The sequence below is a fragment of the Lithobates pipiens genome, unplaced genomic scaffold (assembly GCF_037356315.1).
Source record: "Lithobates pipiens isolate NorthernLeopardFrog02 unplaced genomic scaffold, aLitPip1_a1.2 Scaffold_27, whole genome shotgun sequence".
NCBI lineage: Eukaryota > Metazoa > Chordata > Amphibia > Anura > Ranidae > Lithobates > Lithobates pipiens.
The window spans coordinates 43,792,028-43,805,212 of record NW_027507788.1 but is presented as its reverse complement, the minus strand read 5'-3'; the positions used below and the strand labels follow the sequence as shown (position 1 = coordinate 43,805,212).

At 42.8% G+C, this 13,185-nt stretch overlaps 1 protein-coding gene across 5 annotated transcripts in view; it reads left to right on the top strand.

Annotated features, from left to right (window-relative positions):
• The window catches only part of DIXDC1 (DIX domain containing 1), a 274,022-nt gene that overhangs the window by 16,098 nt on the left and 244,739 nt on the right, over positions 1–13,185 (top strand). For 2 of the 5 annotated variants that reach the window (XM_077456916.1, XM_077456915.1), the window contains exon 1: positions 9,833–10,053. The exons of 1 other annotated variant lie outside the window; for it this stretch is intronic. In XM_077456916.1, the coding sequence (XP_077313042.1) occupies positions 9,991–10,053 (63 nt within the window). In that variant the 5' untranslated portion in view covers positions 9,833–9,990. Of the gene's footprint in view, positions 1–9,832; positions 10,054–12,719; positions 12,877–13,185 lie in introns of those variants that run through there. 2 more of the 5 variants (XM_077456912.1, XM_077456914.1) reach the window with 2 other exon arrangements.

Below are 13,185 nucleotides of genomic sequence, written 5' to 3'. Positions count from 1 at the left end.
TACCTTTACAACCCCTTTAATCCCTTCTTGGGATACTAAAATGAGTTGCTATTGGTGGGATTTCCCTTTACTTCCTGCCCTGACAGGAAGTGATGGAGATCTTCCTAGTACAGACAGATATGATGAGAAAAACCCGACAGAGGTTCTAACCCTTCCCTGCTGGACCAAAACAAACGAATCAATTTTTGTTGGAGTTAGTATTTTAAAGAGATACTTTTGCCTTGCTCATGTAGGGCAAATGAACAATGTATTTTCAGAGGGGTCCCCTGCGCCAACTTATACTTTTCTTGCCAGCATTCCCCAGCTGATCCTTCCTCCATTGTAGACCATGACAGTACACAATGATCCCATGCTAATCGTTTCCCTTAGCATCTGACCCTTGTCAGGAATTTTAATGCTGCCAAAGCAAAGTAAATAGCAAGCAAGAAGAGCTGGCAAGGTAAGTAAATAGGTCGGGGTGGGGGGGGGCTTTTGCAAGAATGTTATCACTTGCTCTGCCTTGGCAAAGTGACAGGGCCTCTTTAAAATTCACCACAGGACACTCATAGGCAAATAAACTAGATAATGATCTTCTATATCCCAGGCAACCAGTAATAAATAATCCAAAGAAAAATCCCCAATTCCACCCACCAGCTCCTGTGTTAGAAATTCAAGTGATGATGTCATGCTTCATTATTAGATTTTCTGTAAAGTAGAATAAACAAAAATGTGGGGTATCAATTTGTAAGACAGTGGCAAATTTGTTGTGGATTTGTAGGAAAGGAGAAAGACACAAGCTATTGTGGTTGATTTACTAAAACTTGTGCAGAATATGGTGCAGCTCTGCATTGGAACCAGTTTCCATATTTTTTGGGTCAAAGTTTAAAGTGGATGTGAATCCACCGCTCACCATGTATCAACTAATGGCACAGTATCAATGCATACATATATGCAATTCTCCTGCATGTATCCCTACCTTGCAAATGTCAGCCCCTTCTGCAGTAGGAGCCCCGCAAAACACCGGAATCGGTGTGCGGGTCAACGTGCTGGTGCTCGGTGGGCACAGTCATGATGTCACAAGACTCCCCGCCCACCTCTACACTCCCCTTGGTCAGGCAACATTGCGAGAGCGAACTTCGCGCCTGGGGAGTGAAAAGTGCATGCACAACAGAAGCAGAATGCATTTTGGGCAGAAGCAGAGCACGCTCAGGGCCCCCCTGTCACTCCTGCACATGTCATATACACTCAGTGCCGGATGCAGTAGAGTCTCTCTGCTGTCATGCTCGTGTATGAGATACGAAAATCGGATGTCAGTCACTGCAGTGGGGGAAGTGGCAACACAAATTTATCTGTGTGTTGTTTTTTATCATAGTAAGAAAAGATAAGAGGATTGCTCAGAGCTGGATTAACTCTTTGTGACAAGACTTGGCACAGATGACTTGACATCCTCTACTCTACCAGATAGAAGTCTTCATTAAAACATTTTTTTCGGGTTTACATCCACTTTAAAGTGGTTGTAAAGGCAGAAGTTTTTTTTTTATCTTGATGCATTCTATGCATTGTGTCCGGAGAGTTGACAGGGCGGTCCCTGCACAGTGTGCCGGGACCGGCCTGTTATCCGCTGGCTCAGCGGGGACAATGGAGCGATCCCCGCTGAGCAAGCGGATCATCACAGGGCGGATCATTACTGATCCGTCCCGTGTGAAAGGGGCCTTAGTAAATCAACCCCATTGTGTCTATTGGAATATCCAAGGGACATAAGAATCTAGGGGGATTCAGTCCATAGGTATTCATCCACAAATTATATATCAGTTTTTGGAGATGTTGGCCTTTAAAATTCATATAGTCCAAGCACAAGAACAAACAGGGTGCTGGATTCAGATTTTTTCTAAAGCAGCCAAAACTATTCATTTTTTTAATGAAAAAAAAAAAAGAACCAATTCTCCCATCCACACACTCAATGTGGATGGGGAAATCCTCGCTGATAATATATTCCCATAGCGGGGAGACTTCCCGGTCACGCACATTCATGTGTGATATTGTTGGACAACAGTTCTAATTCTCTGTGCATGAGCTTTTATAAATCATTCCAGTATATCTATTTGTCTACCAGATTTTCTATAATAAGGAGTTTTTCTTGAACTTCATTGACCTGAATGTGTATATCTGCAAATGGATTAGCTTAATCCTGTTCTGTGCACTCCCAGATAATTATTTTAGATTCCAATACTAATATTTAGATGTGGTGAGATAAGTTCTGTAAGACTTAAATAACAAAATGTAAGATAACAAAGTCAAAGTTTGTACTATTACTGAGATATGCTTGTATGGTGAGTAGTACCTGGCTGTTATGTGAATTATGTAATAATTATGTGTGACCGGGGGGACATTGCAGCACGTGACTACTGACAGAATCTGTAGCTATATCTCTCTATGTTTGATTTTTTTCTATTCTCTTTAACCACTTACTTACTGGGCACTTAACCCCGCCTCCTGTCCAGACCAATTTTCAGCTTTCAGCGCTGACGCACTTTGAATGACAATTGCGTGGTCATACAACACTGTATCCAAATGATTTTTTTCCCCCACAAATAGAGCTTTCTTTTGGTGGTATTTGTTCACCTCTGCATTTTCATTTTGTGTTAAAACAATTGAAAAAGACCAAATAAAAAAAATATATATATATTTCTTTATATTTTGTTATAAAATTGTGTAAACAGGTAATTTTTTTCCTTCATTGATGTACGCTGATGAGGTGGCAGTGAAGGGCACCGATAGGTGGCAGTGATGAGCATTGATAGGTGGCAGTGATGGCAATTGATTGCTTACACTGACAGGCAGCACTGCTAGGGGGCACTGATTGGCACCACTGGTGGGCATTGATAGGTGACACTTGTGGGCATTGATAGGTGGCACTCATGGGCACTGTGGGCACAGGCAGGGGACAATGACAGGTGGCACTGGCAGGGGGTACTGAATGGCACAGAGGAGGCATCTTTAGCTCCTTCCTCTTTGGGACCAATGTCCCTTTAACATTCTCCTCACACTGTCAGCGCGAGGAGAAAAAAAACAATCACCAAGCTTTTGTTTACATCATGTGATCAGCTGTCATTTGCTCACAGCTGATTACATGATAAGGGGCCTGGATCGGCCCCTTACTAGGATCGGTGATGAGCCGAGTCTCCGTGACTCATGATCACAACGCGCGCCCTGCAGGGCCTGTGCACACGTGCCTTCCGGAAATTGAGGTCCGCGCTGCAGCCATCATTCGGCTATGGCCCAGACCTCAACTGGTTAAAAAAACACTTCACAGCTCTGTTTAGACCCCTAATATCTCACCAAAGCCCCCCCCCCCCCAACAGAGCTGATAATAATATAACAAAAAAAAAATGTTATTAAATATTTAAAAGTTAAATGTATAAATTGTGAAAAAATATTTTTTTTTCTTTTTTTTAAAAAGATAAAAATAAAAACTAGTCAGTGTCCATCAGTGATGCATATTATTGCCACTATCACATGACATTTACGAAAAGGTATCGGTAATCAGTATTGGCGAGTTCTTGAAAAAAGGTATTGGTACTTGTACTCGGTTTTAAAAAAGTGGTATTGGTGCAACCCTACTGTATAATAAATTTTTGGTTTGGGGTTTACAACCCATTTAACTTTTTTTTTTTTTTTTTTAAGGTGAAAACCCCATTTAAAGATCATCAGCCTTCAATAGTTTTTGATACTGATATGAGGCTTACAATCAGCCAACTCAGCACATATTACACTATGGAATAATATTTGTGTTTATTGTATTTTGTAACACTGTTTCGTGTCCTTGCTGGTGTTTATTCACTTGTTACAAGTGCCACAACAGCAGAACTGAGTCAACTGGTTCCACAGGCCTTGTCTGTGTACAAATATGGTTCACCGATTTCCAGACACTTTCGTTTTGGCTTATAGTATGTTCTCTGCTGTATTTGTAACATTGTAAAATGATTTTGTGGAATGTTTTGATGTAGAGTGTACCTAAATGAAGCGCTCATTGCCCTCTGAGGACTGTGGAGCATTTCAGTTCCATCATGGCATACCTAAATGATTTAATTATTTGTCATTTTTTTTTTATATTCCATATACATCTGTTTTAAAAACAAGTGAAATATTAATATATTTTTAGATATTGAATGTAATATTTCCTGGTCTGGAAACAAATATAAATAAAGGCATGTCAAATAAAAAGAGGAAAAAAAGTATTCAGTGCTGATAAAGCCCCATACACACTATCAGATTATCTGCTGAGTTTTTCCTTCAGATTTACCAAAACCATATAATATGAGGACAAACCTTAGGAGTTTCAATGTGTATGCAATCAGGCAGGCCCTTCTACTACATGGTTTTGGTAAATCTGAAGGAAAAACTCAGTAGATAATCTGATAGTGTGTATGGGGCTTTACATGTATTAACCCCATACAGTTACCAGCATACAGTCGTTCCCTATAGTGATCCTTTAGGCACAAAACATTTTATTGTGGAATTGATCAGTAGGTCTACCAACAACTATAGCTGACCATACTTTGATCATTTTTTTTTTAGATAAACGTTTGGCTGATTAAAATATAGTGCACAAATTCCCCCAGTCACACATACAAGGTGGTTGTGGGAATCTTCCACACTGAGCTATTGTATTTTGACAGAAGGACTACTCTGGGGTCAGAATACACTGATCAGTGCTGTAGTCAACTGGCTGCAGGCGCCGATTGAACAAAAATTTACCAGCAGTCCCAGGTAAGGATCGACTGATTATCGGTGAGGCCGATGGTTGGCAACTGAATTTCACTTTTCTTGAAGTATCGTATCGGGCACAAACATACTCAATATTGCTTCAAGGGATTGTACTGGGGTGATGCCTGCACCTGCAGGTACGGTACCATTAAAGAGGACAGTTGGTTTTCTTGTAATAGCAACCGATATGGCTCAGCAGCCGCTCCGCTGTTATTACAAGCAGCGGGAGGGGACATGCCCCTACCTTTTGGCACTTGCACGGGCTCTCCCATCCCACCGGGAGGCCCGAGCAACCAGCCGGTAAGTCCCCTGGCTGGCTGAAGACCTGAACAAAGCCAATGGTTCGGTCGGGTCTCAGATCTAGTAACCCGGAAGCAATGTCATGACATCACTTCCCAGATTACTTTTTAAAAAATATAAAGTATTCAAAAACACAGATCTCGACGTTTTGAATACTTTCAAGTGCAGTGGAGGGGTTGGGGGTCTTATAGACCCCCGATCCCACCATAAAGAGAACCTGTCACTGCCTATTACTGTCACAATATCAATATCAGTTATCGGTCTGAGAGGTGGCCGAAATATTGGTATCGTATCGGCGCAGAAAAAACAATATCGGTAGATCCCTAGTCCCAAGACTGTTCAATCCCTCAAAATGCTTTTGACCCTGGACATCAGGTGGACTGTACCATCCAGCAGCCATCCATCCTGGGAGTGAGGAAACTGAGGCACACCGTGCATGTCAGACTGTGAGAGCAGCGCCCCATCCAGCAGCACAGTGATCCAGACTGTCTTCAGTGGCTCATCCAATCAGCTGCACATGTTTGGGACAGTGCTGTTACTACATGCTCACCCCCCCCCCCCCTTGTTTTTATGTGTGTGTTTCTCATGCACTGTTGTAAGTATACATCTTTTAATCCTTTTTTTTATTAAAATTGGTTGGAACTTACTACCCTAGATTTGGTGCACTGTCTCCCCTTACCCCTTATTTGTAGCCCCTTCTCCTTTTTGACAGTGTCACCCCTAGTCTGCTAGTTTTCCTTGTCTAGTTATCACGCTACCCGCTCATTAGCCCCACATTTTTCCATTGGTTGTTAACATTGTTGATTGCAGGTTATGTTGACTTGGTTTATATAACACCATCTGTGTTTTAAACGATTTTGAGTGGTTGAGCGCTGGTAGCCAAGCGCCTCCTCTGACGTAAGGCATTTATTTTCTTTAGCTTTGGACTTTGTCTAGGTCCTCAGACCGATCCCTTGTGTTGTGGTGCATTACCTCATGCATGTTCACATGCATTGTGTTTGTAGTCCATTCATTTTGAATGAGGTGATGATTCACCCTAGGTTCACACCAATGCGTTTTTTAGTGCATTTTTCAGTTTACAGAAACGTACTACAGTCCATTAACATAGTTTTCTATGGTACATGTACACATCTATACGTTTAGCAGCCATTTTTGGAAAGGGTCGGGGACTTTTTTCCACATTTACCATATATGCCGGTGTATAAGACGACCGGGCATATAAGACGACCCCCTAATCTTACTGTTGTTTAAGCATTTTTTTCTTGTCCTTACCGTATAAGACGACCCCCTTCCAAGGCTTCCGTCACTTGATATTTCGTCCTTCTTGCTGGAGCAGGAGCTGGCGCCATATCCTTCTTCCTGCTTTTGCTGGAACCAATCACGGCGAGCGATGTATTCTATTAATGAATACAAAGCCTGCTTGGATTGGCAGAGGCTGTATCATCATCAGCCCGCGCCTCTCTGACTCTCAAAGCCAATCCAAGCAGGCTACAGAGATTGGCAGAGGTTGTTACTCATTTGAATACATCGCTCACTGGGATTGGCTCAGCGGTATATACTGTATGTAGCCGAAGCTACATACAGTATTACTGAACCCTCAGCAGGCATCGGAGGGGCTGATCCGGCGTATAAGACGACCCCCGATTTTCGGCCAGTTTTTTTAAGTGTAAAAGGTCGTCTTATACGCCGGAAAATATGGTACACATGCGTGTAATAGACTTCAATGGAATTGTACCAAAAACACAAGTGTTGTGTTTGTGATGCGATTTTGATGTGTTTTGCGGTTTTTATTTTTCGGTTTAAACACTGTATATAACTGGTTACTAAGGAGTGGGCCGGGAAGTGGGCCGATGCGTCCTTAACAACCGGTGAGTCATCAGCTGTCAGCAGGATTTTTAATAAAGGACTTGTTAAAGGGGGCTTCCAGATTCCAATAAGCCCCATGCCCACAGACCCCCACAACCCCCCGGCCAGGGTTGTGGAGAAGAGGCCTTTGTCCCCATCAACATGGGGGGCAAAGTGCTTTGAGGCAGCCATCCCCCACCCCAAAGCACCCATTCCCCCATGTTGAGGGCATGCGGCCTGGTATGGTTCGAGGGGGGGGATTGCTTGTCCCCTCCCTTTCCTGACCTGCTGGACTGCATGCTCAGATAAGGGTCTGCTATGGATTTGGCCATTTTTTAAAAATGTTGTCATGATGGGGTTCTCTCTGAATCCATACTAGACCTGAAGGGCCTGGTATGGACCTGGACGGGGACACCACGCCATTTTTTTATTTTTCACAATTTTTTATTTTTTTTTGCAGGCAATTTTTATTTTTTTACATTTAGCTGTCAGCGGGGAAGCCCGCTGATAGCTGATGACTTATCGGTTGTTAAGGACGTGGCAGCTAGCTTCCCAGACTGTTCTTTAGCAACCAGCAATGTACTGTACAGCAATGTGTGTTTACAGTGTGTTTTAAAGTGAAAAAAAAAGCAAAATGCATGAAAACCGCATGCAAAAACAAAGGTTTAAAAACACAAAACGCACTGCAAAACGTGCAAAACGACGGGGACTTTTTTTTAGTGTAACAGACCACAAAATACAAATCTTTCCAATTTCTGCAGTGTGGGCTGCTTTTGAGTATGTTTGCAATGTGCTTTAGGATGCCATTCAAAATGAATAGCCCCGCAATGCACTGCACCGCTGTTTATGCATTTCAGCATTCCGAAGTAACACGTGGTATAACTTGAATTACTGGAAACACAGCTGTGAAGCCAGTTTTAAACTACGTGTCCCATGGCATCTCCATGAACCAGACAGTAACTAATTATACAGAACAATTCCAGCACTACAAGCTATCTCTGAGGGTCTGTTCACACCTTGCACTTGTATCATTGTGTGTTTTCACGTACATTTTGATGAGCTTTCATGCACTTCCATTGGTTTCAATGGGCTCCTTAGCATGCATACATAAAATCATTTTTAACAATATGCGCCAATGCATTGTGCATGATGCTCAGCCACTCTGCAGTGTAGTTGAGCATCATGGGAAATGTAGTTCCAAAACATCTGGGGTGCCAAGGTTCACCATCACTGCTCTATAACGTGTTTTTGGCAGCTGCATGTAGTCCATATGTCATAGACTATGCTACAATCCTGTGTCCCTCATTGGACTAAAAAAATAAATAAAAATAAATGAAGCCAGTATAAAATCTTTTTTTATTGTCTGATAAAAGGGCACAGGATGGTAGAAAAGTCTATGACATGACTTATATGTAGCTACCAATAAACTTCAAGAAAAAGATTTTACAATGTTCTTATCTTTATGATTATTTTCCTTTGTTATACAGATTACATTTAACTGCTTGCCGAGCAGCTGCCGCAGTTACACTGTGACAGAATGGCTCAGCTCCGCAAATCGCCGTACAGGTACCTTTAACGGCTGTGATGTTAAAGTAAACAAACAGATCCCTGTTCTGTCAGGGGAGTAGAGAGAGATCTGCTGTTCCTAGTGATCAGGAACAGTGATCTCTCTCTACTCCCAGTCAGTCCATTCCCCCCCCCAGTTAGAATCACCTCCCTATGGAACACTCAACCCCTTTTTTTCCCCCTAGTGTTAACCCTTTCCCTGCCAATGTTATTTATACAGTGATCAGTGGCAATTTTTAGCACTGATCACTGTAATAATGTCACTGGTCTCAAAAAAGTGTCTAAAGTGTCCGATCTGTCCACCGCAATGTCACAGTTCCACTAAAAATCGCTGATCACCGTCATTACTAGTAAAATAAAAATGTATAATAAAATGCCATAAATATGTGCATTATTTAGTAGACAATATAACTTTTGCGCAAACCAATCAATATATGCTTATTGTATTTTTTTATCAAAAATATGTAGAAGAATACATATTGGCCTAAACTGAATTTGTTTCTTGGGGTCCTTTCACACGGGGCGGATCAGTGCTGATCCGCCCCGTGGATATCCGCTTGCTCAGTGGGGATCGCCGGAGCGATCTCCGCTGAGCAGAAAGAGGACAGGTCCTTCTCTGCACACTGCGCAGGGACGGACCTGTCACAGCGCCGCTCTCCCCTATGGGAGATCGGGTGAAGATGGACCGCAGTGTCCGTCTTCACCCGATCCGATCCGATGAGGGATGGAAAAATAGCTTTTTCCTCCGTCACACTTTTTCGGATCGGAGCGGGTCGGATGTCGGCGGATATGTCACCGCTGACATCCGACGCTCCATAGAGCTCTATGGAGCATCCGTTCAGGTCCGTCTGAAAAACTGACAGGCCGATCTGAACGGATTGGTAGTGTGAAAGGGGCCTTAAAAATTTTTTGGGGGCTTTAATTATAGCAAAAAGTAAAAAATATTGTTTTTTTTTTTTCAAAATTGTCAGTCTTTTTTTGTTTAAAATGCGCAGAGGTGATCAAATACCACCAGAAGAAAGCTCTATTTGTGGGAAAAAAAAGACCTCAGTTTTATTTGGGTACAGCGGTGCACGACCGCGCAATTGTCTGTGAAAGCGGCGCAGTGGCGCATCGCAAACAAATGGCCTGGTCATAAAGGAGTAAATCTTTCCGGGGCTGAAGTGGTTAATATGTATTTTGGTAGTGAGTGTTCTGGGTTTTTAGTAAGCACAGCAGCGTGCTGATGCAGAGCGTAGCATCTGTTTTGTGTTATTCCTTCCTGTGTCTCCATCCTATAAACTGCTGGTTGTCATAGTGAGGTTTAGGCTGACACCTCTCACACTGCTAGGAGATCCCATTACACGCATGCTCAGTGTCTCTGCAGTCTCCCCCTCCCTCCCTTCCTCGCTCCCTTCAGCTGTGCTCTCAAGTCTCCAGCGGGCAGAGAGGACCAGTGTTATCCCTGATGGCATCTGCTGCCTCTGTGTGCCTACAGCCAGCCCGGGCACTGCCGTGGATATAAAGAGAGGGATCGACTCTTGTCATCTGTAGATGATGATCGCTTATCTGGCAAGGGGCAGTCTACAGGATATTCTCCATGAAGGCTTCCCTGAGGTATTACCATGAAGAGTTGTATGTGTAAGAGGCCGGGTGTGCTGCAGTTATATGACTTGTGGGGGGAGCCGAGAAGTTTGCTGAAGTTTGGGGGGGTCCTGATTGCCTTTGTAGGTCTCAATGTTAGAGGTGGTCTTTGCAATGGCTGTAACCTTTGACTTATTGTAGGGAGGAATGAATGAGAAATAAACACAAGTTGGTATTGTTCATTTAGTGAATAGATCACATGTTACACGGATCCTTATTAGCGTGTGGTCTTCTGATGGTGTAGATGTGTTCCATGCATGAGACAGGAAGCGGTGTGTGCGTCTGAGGTTTTTCGATGTTATGAGGGTATGATCACAGCTTGTATTCCTCCAACATGTGTATACATTTACTGTAGCTCTAAGAATGTGTGTATGGTTTCACAGTGACATGACTTTCACATGTGCAGCACACTTGTGTAGATTGTTGTTGGTCGAAAGATATCGCACAAATACAAAATTCTACATACAAATAGCTGAGAAGGTCAACATTTTTACCCTCCAAACCAGAAAAATATTTATTGCAGATCAGACTTTCTCAACCTTTTACCCTCCAAGGAACCCTTGAAATCCTTTTTCAGGTCCTGGGGAACCCCAGCTAAAATGAAATAATGGGGGTCAGAGGGCAGAATGGACCTTACATTGGTGGTCAGTGGGAAGAATGCTGTCCTGAAGACCCCTTTCACACCGAGGCAGTTTTCAGGCGTTTTAGCACTAGAAATAGCGCCTGTAAAGCACCTGAAAACTGCGTCCCATTCTCTGCAATGGGCGCTTTAACACCCGGGTGGTGCATTTGCAGGACATTAAAAACCACCCCTTCCCATTACCTGAAAAGTGCCTCCAAAGCGCTGCAACATGGGCGTTTTTAAGCCTTTTTTGGGGGTTAAAAGCGTCCTGCTAGCAGCTGAAAAGTGCAGTTTAAACAGCAGTAAAGTGCCGCTAAAACAAGCGGTGCTTTACCACAAATGCACGGCGGCCCCAGTGTGAAAGCGGTCTTACAGTGGTGATCATAATACCACTTTTACAACCAGCTAAAATAGATGGTTGGTGTCATGCTGATGGCTTTGGCAAGGAGAGTTGGGCCTGGATATATGCAGGCACCATCAGATGGGAGGTCAATGTTCTTCATCTCAAGGAACTCCTAGCTACTTCTGAAGGAACCCTGGTGCCCCTTGCACTTTTTGTTTAAAATCACTTTCGGACCTCTTCGCCCTCGTACACATGGTCGGAGATTACGACAACCAAATCCGTCGGAGTAATTCCGACGGATTAATTCCGGAAGAGGTCCGGAAGTGATGTTGCATACACGCGGTCGGACAAAGTTGTCGGAAAATCCGATTGTACATAACGTGATGACGTTATTTGGTTACAACGGGACTACGTTCAGGCTTGTAGCCAATAGCTTTGGTCTAGGAATTTGATCTGAGCATGCGTGGCACCTTGTCTGTCAGAGTAGGCTACACATGATCGGAGTATGTCCGATCGGAGCATTTTGTTGGAAAATTTTACCGGCAAGTTGGAAAAGTTGGTCCGTCGGATATTCGAATATCCGACGGAAACAGTCCGATGCAGACCACACACAGTCGGAATATCCGACAAAACGGTCCGATAGGACACACTCCGTCGGAATCTCCGACCGTGTGTACAAGGGCTTCCCGGAATTAATCCGTCGGAATGACTCCAACGGATTTGGTTGTCGGAATCTCCGACCGTGTGTGCAAGGGCTAAGAGCTCTCCTCGCTGAACTCTGCAGAGTGTAATTTTAGCTCTATGACAGCTCCTAAAAGCTTTATAAATTCTGTACTTTGAACAGCTGTAGAGAAGACTGCAGATAGACAGGTACAACTGATATAGGAGGATTTGTTTCATCTTTGTATATCACCTGAGGCCAGTCACTGCACTGGGCATATGTAAGGTTTTACAACCACTTTCAATTATTGTTATTAAAATATATTAATATATTATATAATATATACTTGTAATCCAATTGGACAGTCTGATGTCTCCTTGCTGGTGACAACGCAATCTTATTTCACTACTATACTGGAGCAGATGATAATAAAACCTGGAGATAAAAGAAAATGTTTTGCAAATATATCCATATTAGATATATTAGTGCATTATAGCAGTTTTTAGTAATTTCCTTTTTTCTCTTATCCATGTTTATTTATTATATATATATATATATATATATATATATATATATATATATATATTTTTTTTTTTTTTATTATTATTTTTTTTTTTTTTTTTATGGCCGTCAATTAAAAGGTCACAACATTAGATATACTGGAGGTGCTTACATTAGGTAAAAATCTAGGATGAGATTCTCTGCAGGAGAATGTGTATTTGGTGAAATGTGAAGTTGTGGGATGGCAGGGTACGGTATGCTGTGTAGTTCTATCACCACTGAAGCTCTCTCTGCTTATACAATGGCGGTGTTCCTTGGGGTAGAATTGTCCCTGGATATGTCAGTCGGCTGTTACGTCTTGTCACATGGGACTAGGTTTCAGATTACAAAGACGTGTAAGGTTAGTTTACGTAAGCCTGGGATCTATGGATTTAAATGGAATCCCTACCTGAGCACACACGTGCCACTGAACATGGACTGATCTGCACGCTAGCCCAGCTGTCTTTACTTCAACTTGGAACATGCAATGATTTATTGGATGGTCTTGTAGCCAAAAGCAATGCAATATCCACCTCTATCTCAGGAGGGTAACCTTCTGGCTTTTTATTGGATTCTTGGATTTATTGGTTCTTCTGGTCTCTCTCCATCATGTTTTTTGAAGAAACCCAAGTAAGATGTCAGCACTGCATGGACAACAAAATATATTTTCTAAATTCAAGATCCGTGTCTATTCCTATTTCTATTCCTATTTGAATCTTGATGTTTTGTGTATATGTCTACCAGATCTTTTTCAGTGTGAAACTTTGCCTATGCGCAGGAGCTGCCTGCCATTGCTATTCTCTATCCCGGTGCAAGGTGACTGGTCTTGTGTTCGCCCCTCCTATAGTTTTCTGCAGGCCGCCTATAGTGGATGGGGCTTGCTGGGTTCCTCCCACAGATCTGGGCTCTGCACAGGCTATATACAGCACAGTGATGATG